Genomic DNA, 12,601 nt, shown 5'->3' on the forward strand with positions numbered 1-12,601 from the left:
TCCACAGACTTCTCCCGCACCTTTGGGCCCGCAGTTGCTCCATTGCCCAGGCTGTCAGCTTTTGAGGCTGTCCATTAACTCTGCAGCTCTGCCTCAACATACACAGTCCAAGAACTTTCGCAACAGATCTTCTTGTCATTGCACTTTCTGCCTTAAATACACATCGTCGACATCAGGTGATCCAGTTTTTAGAAAGGAGTGGTACAATATATGAAAAGAAAATAAGCTGATTTTTGAGTTAAGATCTAGATTTGATTTAATTTTTGGGGGGTGGGGGGCTGTGTTAAAATTTCAAATTGATCTTGTTCAGATGCATTAGAACAGCAACGTAAAACACCTCCTTGGCCTAAGTGCTTTAGAATGGTCTAGTCATAAAAAGGGACTATATAAATGCATATTTCCCCCTCTAGTGCAGCAGCAATGCATTCTTGGGAATGTGATATCCTTTATTGTTGACTAACCACAAAACGGAAGTAAATATTTTCTCCATTTGTCACTTGTCTAAAATTATAAGCTTCACTCATCATAGTTGAGGAAAAACTTAAAACAAAAACCCGATGAACAGTAATTGGGTTTAAATCACATAGGAATTCCCAGGTTCATGATTTGCTTAAAGAAGATGGCCAATATACAACTGCAAGTCAAATTCCTGCACTTGTGCTTAATTCAAGCATATTTATTTGCATCAAGAACTCCATGACCAGAAACTCTTAAGTAGGAAATCAGTGGGAAAAAAAAGTGAAGAAATATATTTTCTCCCCAAAATTTTATTGAAAATTTACAGCAATGGTAGCAAAGTAAAAAAAACATTGTATAATGGCTCAACAAGGAAAGACCTATAAATAAAATCTTGCCATGAGGTACACATAGCCCAGGCAGCTCCTCACTAAAGTGAGGCAAGCAGCAGAGAAATAAATAAATAGGAAATAACAGCTCAAAGCAAATGGAATTCAGACAAGTGCAATATTTCCACAGAGAGGTGTGAGAAAGACAATAGGATTTTTTTCTTTAAAAAAGACAGTAATATCAGAAATGTTAACAAGGCAAAGTCCAACTTCTGCAGCATTTCCACCTTCAGCCACTGACTTTAATCACGGTACAGTCACAAACACCAGTAACAGCAATAATATGTAGCAAGTTTATAGAAAAATGCCACTATATTTAACATACTTTATTCCATTGTTCATTTTTAAACAGTTTTTTTTGGGAAGCTCAGATAAATGACAGATAAAATATAATACATGTAGAAAAAAGTTTCAAAGCTCATAGTCTGCTCAGTGATTACTAGGGGTGGACCTGTCACAGACGTACACCTACACACACACACGTGCATACAGGCCCTACATAAATTCTGTAAACACAGTACTTTGAGAGGAACACAGATCCTCAAATCTCAGCCCTCCCATGCGCTCTTATTTCTTTCTATCTCTTTCCCCACCCCTTAGCAAATTAGCTTGCTTCATGTTCACCTCAGAGATTCACTGCTGTGAAAATTAAGCAACAAAACACCACGACTGGATATCGGTCAGCCGACATTTATGATCGGAACAGTTACAATATTGTGCTATCTAGCAATTCACCAGTCAAACTGGTTTTTTTTTGTTATTGGATTCTCTATAAGCATTCAGTCCTGAGGCACATAGTCTCTGAATAGGATACAGTGCAGAAGGAGGATTTCAGCCCTTTGCAAGAGCTATCTAATGTCACTCCCTTGCTTTTGCACCACAGCCCTACAAAATTTCCCAAGGATCTATCCAACTCTATTTTGCGTGCAGGCGGCATACACAGAACAAAAGAAAAAATTACCTTAATGCTTGATGCTAATAAAAATCAGTTAAAACATGGTATAGAACAAGATGTACTTTCGTATGACCCTTTACTGAAATACAAACAACTCATTACTTCGGTGCACATATTTGATCTTCAGAATTCTGGACGGGGCTACAGTGAGACTGCACAGAAGCTAAAGACATTCTAATCCATAAACCCAGCTTGCTTCTTGCCAGCACTTACTTATGAAGGTGGTGATTCGTGGCTGGATTTACTTCCAGCACATCACTCACGCATATTCATACCCAAACGGCCAAACTCCACGAGCCACTTCATCCAGGAAGCTGGGCTCGTCCAGTCCTCAGCAAGGCATATGAGACCAGGGCTGTGTGCACATGATCTCTTAAAAGTCCTCCATTCAAAGAATCTGAACTGCACAGTGGTCTATCCTTCTAAGCTGAGCGTTCAGTCTACTCAAACACCCCACCTATGTTTCAACGAACGCACCACAGACCAGGGATTGGACACAGACCCTTTTTGGCACTGTATGGTTGAGGACCACACCATACCACAAGGTATGGCTAGGTAGAGGCCTTAACCTAGCCTCTTTCTTTTTAAAAGAAATGTGTTCAATACAAAATCTCAAAATGTACCCATTACATTTTCTTCACCATTTTGGTTCATGCACAAGATAGCAGAAAGATGCTTTTGACAAGTCCCATTACCTGAACTTAGATTCACACCCTCCCCTTCAATGAGCGAAAGCAAAATGCCTGGCAAACTATTTTTTAAAAACTAGAACTTGTACTGCTAAATTGAAGACAGCCCAATAAAACACTCCCTCATAAAGCAGTTTACAAAAAATATTCAGCTACACAATAAAAGTGTCAAATTAATCTAAACAGCTATACTGAAGTGGTAAATAGTACATGTTTGCTGAATTCTGAGAATGGAGAACACGAGAACAGAAGCTATTAAATAAGGAGGGAAAAATTGCAGTCTTAATCCACAAATGAGTAAAATTCAAAAACCAAAAACTTTTTACAACCTTTCGTCCTAATTATAAGAAAACTTGCAAACACAAAATGGGGCTGTGAAGGGTTTTTAAAAAAATCCCACACAAGCTGAACATTGCCCTTAAAAGAGTACAGTGTTAGTTTTCACAGTTAAAGAACAGATCTCGGCCACAGCACAAGAGTCCCTAACTCTTCTACAAGTCGCAGTCTCCTCCTCCAGAGAGCAGCCCATGAAGATACATTAAAAGAAGCTAGAGAGAAAAACACAATGAGACAGATCATCAACACTGGAAGATATTTTGGACATGCGTAGAGGACAGGATACAGAACAGAAATCCCAACAGAAAAAAAAATTAATGGGTATGCAAATTGGGGAGGACGGGCAGAAAAACAGGATGACAAACTGAAGATGAAAACATGAGGTGTCTGTGACTGCCATGAAAAGGTTCTTTTTACGTGAGGAATCATTTTTTGTGGATCACATTTTCAAATAAATAAAGACACCATAGGACTGAGTTGCAACTGCTTTTAATAGCTTAAAGATATTGTAAAACATCCAGAATTAATCTGTGGAGCAAGAAAATAAGCAGCAAAAAAAAAACCCTATCTAGGTAATGGTTACAAAAAATAATCAGTGCATGACTTGCACAAATTGACTAAGAATACAATGTATAAAATATTGTACATGGCATTCTTTCATGGAGTCTCGAAACAACATAGAACCATCACAGATTCCATGAGACTGGAATGGCTGACCTGAGGAAATACAATGTCTCGCTATTAAAACACCTTAGCAAGGTTTGAAGGCAATGCTCAAAAACATTCAACTTTGCCACATTTACAAAATAAATATTGTGCAATTTAGTTTTAAAAATACAATACCCAAAAGCAATGCACTTAATGGCTGTCACATGGGCAAAAAAGAAAGCACATGCACTTTTTTGGTGTACAATGTTAATCATTTAAATTCTATTAAAAGAAAGATCTTATTTTGAGCAATACAATACAAAACAAGCTTTTGTTGATCACAAAAGGCTAAGCACAAGTCTGGCTTCGTATTTAAAATGCACAGGCCAAGGCCGGTGAGCCGTATCAGAAGCTGCCCCATCTAATATTGGCCACTGCTTACAAGAGGGAAAAACAAAGGAAAACATGTTCCATAATGACTGAGAGTCTCTAATTATTCAGTGCAGAGCCAAGGGTTACTGTAAAGAGAGAGTGCACAAATATAGACAAAAATGAATGACAAACCTGCAAAACCCAAACGAGTCAATTCACATTTATTTGTAAGTAAAATCTACATCAGCTCAAACTATTAGCTTGCACAACATTAGCAATCCCTTCATAAGAGAAGTGCAGTAAAAATGGAATTTTTAAAAAAATAACCGCAGGCAAACTAACTCCTTCAATGTCTAAACATTTGGGCCTTAGACGAATAACAATTGGCCAAAAATACTCCCCTTCAGAGTCCTATATTGCTCATGCACAGGCAGTCATAAAGTTCACATTATAAAACAGAATAGTATCAAAATGAGCATTAACAAAAAAATTTTTAATAAAATTAGAGAAAAATTAAAAATCTTCCTTGTTGCCATGAGCAGTAACAGATATACCTCCAAAACTTCCATTTATTGCACTTTTTACTTGACCTACAAACTCAACTTCCAGACTCTACCCCTGGGATTTTTAAATAAATGCAAATCCTTTATTTTGCTCTGTGTTCTATTGTTTTTCTTCTTTGATGAATGAGCTTGAAATGAAACTCAAACCCTACCATTTCAAGTTAAAAAAAAAATTTGTTCGATATGGTTCAATAGCCGAAAACAAGTGTAGCAAACAGAGGCAGAGAAATGGTAATGTGAGACAAATGGTGACAATTTCATGCAAATCACTTCCTGAGTATTCTAATGCACCTGAAAAACCATGTGGTCTAATGCTGTAATTACTGAGATGTAAACAGTCTCTGATGCTCATATGGCAGCTTGTGTGGTACCATGCAAGTACTGAAGAGGTAAACTGGGAGTCCTTTAGTCAGTTCCATACTATTTATTGCTGGATTCCTTCATTCAGCACAGCCACAGCATCAAGTTTGTACATGTGTTTACATGGAGGGCGTGGGTGGGTAGGTGTGGGGGGTGGGGGGGAAAGGAAGGTGAAAATGGGTGATCAGGAAAGTGGGGTGGTGGGGGGGAGAAATGAGAATGGAAAGGGAATAAGCGGTGGAATGCAACTGGGAGCAAAAGGGAGTTCATTCCCGACTTGTGGAGGGAAGGATTCTACAGGAAGCCTGAACTGAAAATGAAAGAAAAGTAGGATTAATTTTTCATGAGTTACTTTAAACTAGATGAATGTTCAGCCAAGTACGATTTAAATAGAAAATAATGAATGAGTACAGTTGTATATGTTAAATATGAAAATGAATATTTAAACAAAAAATGAGCAAACATCCAAATACACACAGCAGTGGAACTGAGCTCATAGAATGATGAACTAAAGAAAGGTCTTCAGTTATATACACTTTTACTTCATTTATTCAATTGTCCCAGGTTTAGCAACAAAATCAATGTTGGGTGAAAACTATTCGGGAGAAAAATAAAGCCTGACTGATTTATAACTTGTCCCATCTTTAATTTTGGCAGAAAGGGTGCTTCACCTCACCAGAATCAGAAGAGTCAGGCCCAATTTGAGTGGCCGGAACACCGAACCTCGGCAGTGCTGTGTTGGGTCCGTGTGTGTGATATATGCTTCATCTGTAGAGGGTCTTGGTCACGCTCCAACTGGACATCCAGGTTCAATTGTGGGAACAGCTTTGACAGAGGCACAATTCACCCAAACACTGCCAGGAATTTGATGGGTTATATTGTGCAGGCTGGCTGCATAAAAATTGGTGTTTTATCCCACCCATCCCCCAAGAGTAGGCAATTGAAGAGTAATTGGATAAGCACTTGTCAAGTATTTACATAGAGACCATTTCTCTGATGGAGGAAGTCAATAACAAGGAGACACAATCTTAAAATCGGAATGAGGTCATCCTGGATCAAATTCCACTTGGAAGCACTTTCCGCTTGGAACATGCTCACCACTCTCTTCACCCTAATTAGAGCTGGTGACTGTAAGAACACTTAAGAGAGTTTATAAAGTCTGACAGTGATTCCTTACTAGGCAAGATTATCAAGGGATATGGAGCAAAGTCACAAAAATGCAACTGCATGGCCAATTGAATATTGGAATGGGCCGGAGTGGTAGAACGATCTATGTTTGTGCCTAAATCACTTAAAATAACTACTACCTGAAGATTGAAAATCTGTTTAACAAATATGGTGTGTAAGGGTATTCTCTTTTATTTGTCCATGCAACATGGGCTTCATTAACTAGGTCAGCCAAAAATTGCCCACAAGTGTGCCTACTCGAACTGCCACAGCCCATGCAGTGTAGGTACACCAGAGTGCTACTAGGGAATGAATTCCATAATATTAACCCAGCGGCACTGAAAGAACAGAGATATAGTCACAAATCAGGGTGATGTGTGGAATGGATGAAAACTTGGGGCCTGCAGTGTTCCCATGTACCTGTTGACCCTTACCCAGCCAGGTGGTAAAAGTCATTGGTTGGGAAGGTGCCGTCTAAAGCACTGCTGTGAGTTGCTGCAGTGAATCTTGAGGATGCCACACACTGCTACTACTGTGCATCACTGGTGGCGAGTGTGAAATTTGGAGGTTGCACATCGGATTGCCAATCAAGAGGGCTGCTATGTCATGGACGGTGTTGAGCTTCAGTGTTGCTCAGTTGCCCATATCCATGCAAATGGAGAGGATTCGACTACACTTCTGACTTGCGGACAGACACTAGGGAGACAGAGTGAGTTACCTGACTCTGACATGCTCTTTCAATTACAGTATTTATACAGCTAAACCAGTTCAGTTTCTAATCAATGGTAAATCTCAGGATATTGCTGGAGAGAAATACAGCAATGGTATTGACATTGCCCACAAGGGAGAGCTGGCTATTGGCTGGTACATGGGTGGCACAAATGTTACTCTGGAGTCAATGCAATAGAGGGGGGCAGGGTGTTTGAGAGAATTAGAAAACTGAAGAGACGTTCAAACTGATGACATTTTGATTCTTGTTCTAAAGCCAGCCATGAAACCATAATTATGAAACCGTCTGGTTTCTTTGAGAAACAGCAAACTGTTAACCTGTTAAAAGAGACTTTATAAAAAAAGCCCTTTGGCAAAACCAAGCCTAGCTGCAACAAACATCATAGCAAAACAGAAAGTAGGCACAGGGAATATAACTAATTCCCACACTGAAAGGTGCTGGTTATTTTAACCCAGAAATGCAGCACTGCAGTACCTCCTTAAGTTATCCAATCCCTACTGTGCAGGGGGAGGCCATTCAGCCCATCACTGGCCCTCTGAAGAGCATCCCACCCAGACCCAGACCCCTCCTTTGTCCCCTTAACCATTTCCCATGGCCAATCCACCTAACCTGCACATCTTTGGATTGTGGGAGGAAACCCAGGCAGACACAGGGAGAACATCTAAACTCTATACAGACAAGACACAGTCAGTTGAAGCTGGAATCGAACCCAAGTCCAGATGCTGAGGCAGCAGTACTAACCACTGAGCTACCGTGTCACCCAGGTTTCACAAACTTGTAGATAACTCAAAATATAATGTTTAGTTGAGAATCAAATGGTGCCACAGAAATGGGCTCCAATGGCATACTTGTTGGTCAGCTCCTTCAGACCAACCACTAGATGTCAGCCTTGACAAAGTTGGTCACCCAAAAAGACAGAATGTCACAGTTTTGAATGAGATGCCAGCACAGCAACACTCCTTTGGATGTCAAATGGAAGGACCCTTAAAAGATGCCACAGCTCTAATGAAGGAGTAGGAAGGGAGTTTCTCCCAGTAGCCTGGCAATTATTTATTTCTCAAATAGGAACAAGAAAAAATTTTCTGGCTAAATTATGTATAGATTATTATATGTGGAAATTTGCTATGCAAAAAAAAAAAATTGCTTGCTACACTTCTGAACGTAACAATAACAACAATTCAGCCTGTTCTACAGGCTGTTAAGCTCACATGCTAGTAATGTATCAGTGCAATTTGTATTTTCCATGTTGCATGCAAAATTTTTTGGACACAGAATATGCAGGAAACCTGGGGAGATTAAATATTACCAAATCCACTAACAACCATCTTGGCTGCAACATTTAACAACAGGATTTGGATCACTTCATAAACAGATCTCTCAGTATAATACCTTTGAGGTTCATTGTATGATGGAATCCCTACAGTGTGGCAGCAGGCCATTCTCCCTTCAAGTCCACACTGCCCCTCCAAAAAGAATCCCACCCAGACCCACACCCTCTACCCTATCCTTGTAACCGTGCATTTCCAATGGCTAACTCACCTAGCCTGCACAACCCTTGACACTATGGGCAATTCCAGCGGTGTCAAAGCACCTAACCCGCACATCTTTGCACAGTAGGAGGAAACAACAGTACCCGGAGAAAACCCATGTAGAAACAGGGAGAAAGTGTGGAGTTTGCACAGTCGCCAGTGGCTGGAATCAAACCCGGGTCCCCTGGCACTGTGAAGCTGCAGTTAACCACTTAGCGACCAGGCCAGAACAATGTCAATAAGTTAGGATACACAGCAAGGGGGTCTGAAATCAGTCACCCTTACATTAAAGGAGTCAGAATCACCTCAAAATAATTATTGATGTGGACATCTGCTACCAATGTACACAAGCCACCAGAAAATAATTGTAGTGGAATGCACAGTAAACCGAGTGCGTGATAACCGATTCCACTGCTGTGGTTGAGGTTAGTAATCAATCAAGCTTACCAGTCATGAGTTTCATGCAGCATGCAGCGAACACTAACTGTAAAACTGTATGCATGCAAAAGCTAATGTGGATGAACGGATACAATGATAAAAGCATATACACAACACTTGCTTGCTGTTTTCAACTCTAAAGGTTTGTACCCAAATTTGGCCTGCACTAAAAAAAGTGACAAGATCCCAGTGATCCTAAAGGATCCCAATATCATACTTACCCATCACGGTGATTGTGTTTAAAAGGGTAACAATTAGTGGAAGCACAGAGGCTTCAACTAGTGCATTAACAATAGTGCAGCATAATTATTATAACACGAAGCATACTTCATTTTTTTTTGTTTAAAAAAGGCTTATACACTTTTGCTACAGGCTCTTATAGGGAAACTCCTGCACCTGAATCGGAGTCAGAAATGAGATGACACCGCAATCCATTGGCTGTTAAAATTACTGCTTAGATCCAAATTTCAGCAAACATTTTGCAGATCTCACCCAGAATAACTGATCAAGAGGTTTTCCTAACATTTCCACTTAATACATCAAGAATAACTCCACAATGCCGATTTTGCTCCTAGGCTCCCAGCTGAATAGTAGTCTAAAAATCTCACAGGAAACCCGGAATAACAAGCATCTGAACAGCTCTCCTCCTCAAATCGAATGGCTCAAGACGAGCTTGTATCTGCACTACTCCTTGCCCGATACAAAGCTAGCTGCACGAAAGCAAAGCTAGCTGACAAATCAAAGGACAAAAGGACAGAGCCATATGATATCCTTTTCAGAAAGTTAGCTGTCAAATAATACACTGTACATAGCTATAAAAAAGTGCAACCCAATGAAAGCGTTGATGTAGCTGTGCAGATGCTACTGATTTTACCATTCAAAAATGTTGTTCTCCGTACAAACACTATTCGTACAGATCATTAAGTGAGGTTTTGGGGTAACTGTACTCATTAGCCTTGTGAAAGCTAAGAAATACACTTTTCCTCAGTGCATTTACCATTCTTTATCTGTACATGGCACAGGTCAGGTATTAGTCTGGGGGTCTGTGCTTGATGGGTGCTACAGTCAGCAATGAACAGAATTCAGGGAAAGGGAAAGCATGAGAGTTGCTTTCAAAAATTCCAAAACATGTCCTCCTAAACTATTAGCTCATTTAAAGCTTTGTTCATATGGAAGATCCAGTTTTTGACGGGGTGTGGGATGGTATGAGTCCTCAGCAACAGATTCTACTGTCTTCCAAGACACTGTCAGAACTTGCAACGCAACTAATTCCACAAATACAACTCGATTTTCACAATTCCCAATGCAAGTATTTTGCTTAAGGGAGCAGAAAAATTACTTGGGAAGACAGAGTGATCAGTTTCAAATTAGGGTGCTTCGGAGAAGGCAGGACAGGTTAACAATGGGAGGAAGCCATGAGAAACATGTATGAAACATTTGTGGAGACACAGGTGGAACACTGTCCTGCATTGGACACAATATTTTCGGAAGGATATGAAGGTTGTGCAGTGTACAGATAAACAATGGTAAATGCAGAGGAAAAATGTATTTCTTCGCTTTCGCAAGGCTAATGAGTACAGTTACCACAAAACCTCATTTAATGATCTGTACGAATGCAGAACAGAATTACCAGTGTGATTCCAATGATGAGGAATTATAGTTGCACGGATAGCCTGGAACAGATTAGGCTGTTCTCTTTGGAGTAGATTTTACAGATGTTTAAAATTATGAAGGATTTAGATACAGTACATAAAGTTTAAAAATATGTTCCATGGATTGAAGAGTAGATAACCAGAAGAGACTGGCAAAATCTGAAGTGGCATGAGAAAAACAAAACCACTTATGGAATGAGCAATTGGGATTTGGATATGGCAGAGGATACAGATTCAATTACAGATTTCAAAAGCGATTTGGATAGATTGCAAAGGCACAGAGAAAGAGCATGAAAGCACAGCTAACCGAGTCAGTCACACTTCAAAAAAAAGAGAGATGATGGCTCCTCCTCTGCTGTATATTGTACGATTCTGTGAACAGAGAGTACCTTTCAGCTGCGCCCATCTAAGTCAGCTAGCTGACCCATAAATGTCTTACTGGGAGTGGCATTAAGAGAGCTTACTGCCAGCATTAAGTTATGCAGTACCCAAGTGCAGGAAAGGAACTGGGGAAAGTTCAGTGTGTGCAGAACACTGCAAATGGAGAGGAGCAGGAAGGAGCGATCAAAGCAATGATGGAATGGGAATTGTGAAACCAATAGGTAAGAATGAATTGAATAGTGAGTCAAAAAGCACAGGGACTAAATAAATGTTGTTTCAGAGGGAGAGAACGGTGAACTAAACAAAAGGATCACAATGTGCTTTTTTCTCCCTTTGTCTATTACCTATTGAGGGCTATACTGATGTTGGAAGCAGTTCAGTAAAAGGTTCACTTGGATGATTCCTTGGAAGAAAGGATCACCTTATGAGAAAGACTGGACAAATTAGGTCTGAGCTAATTGGAATTTAGGTGATCTTTTTGAAATAAGTAAGATTTGTGAGGGGTGTGCTGACAGGGTAGGCGCTGAAAGATTAGATTCTTCCGCAGGCAAGATAGAGCTTGATGACACAGTCTAAAATTGAGGAGCAGGACTGAGGGGAATAGGGGTCACCAACGGCCAGATGGACATTCCCAAATACCTGGCACTTGTGAAATTGGCTTTGCCAATGAGTTTAAATGAGTAAAACGTATAAAGTATAGTACATACCATTGGCCCCCACCCTACCCCTATCACCCAGTAAATTGTGCTGACCAAGTGGTGAACTGGCTTCACTAGCTAGCAGCTAAGGAAGCAAAAAAAACTTACCTGATAATCATCAGGGTTCCACTCCAGGCTCTAAAAATGCACTGCCCAGATTAAAACTATGTAAAATGTTTAGAACAAGGCACCTGTGCAAATAGTGCTCCTATTAGAATGTGTGACAGCAATGTCACACAACTGGTCTGTCTTGCCGTGCATGTGAATAAACATTTTGCTGCAAATCTTACACACGTAAATGATACGGCGAATTCTAAGCGAAGGTAAGGGCCCTTTTATGGATAATGGTACATGTTAGTACCATACAAATTGACATTAGCTTTCAAGCCGAGACACAGGAATCGATTCATGGTACATTCAGCTACCTACTCAAGATGCTGAAAATAAGAAATTGCGGTGACTGGATTCTGGGCATTAAAACTAGTGAGGGATAAAATGTAGGAAAGGTTTAGCAGAAAAATGAAACAAAAACGTATGCTTACTTTTTTCGCTCCTTGTCTCGTTTCAGCGTCTGCTGGCTCCCGGACTGCTGGGCCTGTGACTGAAGCAATTCAGCTGCAGTCTTTCTCTGTTTAAAAGCATTTATTTCATCATCCAGGCTCTTTTTCTTATCTTCTAGCTTCTTCTTTTCATCCTGATGAAGTTTCTTTAAACGATCAAATTTATCATGCAGCTAAGACAGACAGACAGACAGGAGGATGAAACATAAATCAGAAGTGGCTATATCTCAAAAGTAACTAACTGGGAACACCGAGAGCATCAACAGTGCACAGTAAGTGAACTGAAACGCTCTGATGCTCCCACAATGACGATTTTGCTCGCTCCTTCAGGGGAAAAAACGGACTTGGAGAAATCCAAAGAACTTTACCTCCTTCTCCGCTTCCTTCAGTTCGGATTCCTTTTCCTTCACTCTCATTACAAACATCTGTCTCATCTCTTCCTCCTTCTTCTGAAGCTCCCCGAGAAACTCATTTCTCTTAGCCTCGTATGTTTCCTGCAAGCTGCAACGGGAGTTCATCACTTAACAGACACAAACAGCTTGCAAAGCTCAATTAACACTGTCAAAATGTTAGCTTTACACCCACACGTGGTTGGGGGAAAGAAGAATGTCTATTTTGTCGATACCCGTACACAGCTCCACCTGCCAAACAGCTGTAGTTCTTCGAGGTTTCTCCCAC

General features: G+C 40.3%; 1 protein-coding gene across 3 annotated transcripts in view; it reads right to left on the reverse strand.

The window, feature by feature from the left end:
* Window positions 1-761: 761 nt before the first annotated feature.
* The window catches only part of septin6 (septin 6), a 78,182-nt gene continuing 66,342 nt past the window's right edge, over window positions 762-12,601 (reverse strand). Inside the window, exons 8-10 of one of the 3 annotated variants that reach the window (XM_048544159.2) lie at window positions 12,292-12,424; window positions 11,906-12,096; window positions 762-3,037 (exon numbers count right to left, since the gene is read on the reverse strand). In XM_048544159.2, the coding sequence (XP_048400116.1) occupies window positions 3,028-3,037; window positions 11,906-12,096; window positions 12,292-12,424 (334 nt within the window). In that variant the 3' untranslated portion in view covers window positions 762-3,027. Of the gene's footprint in view, window positions 3,038-3,298; window positions 5,079-11,905; window positions 12,097-12,291; window positions 12,425-12,601 lie in introns of those variants that run through there. The other 2 variants (XM_048544157.2, XM_048544158.2) reach the window with 2 other exon arrangements.

Source organism: Stegostoma tigrinum, chromosome 15 (genome assembly GCF_030684315.1).
Source record: "Stegostoma tigrinum isolate sSteTig4 chromosome 15, sSteTig4.hap1, whole genome shotgun sequence".
Taxonomy (NCBI): Eukaryota; Metazoa; Chordata; class Chondrichthyes; order Orectolobiformes; family Stegostomatidae; genus Stegostoma; species Stegostoma tigrinum.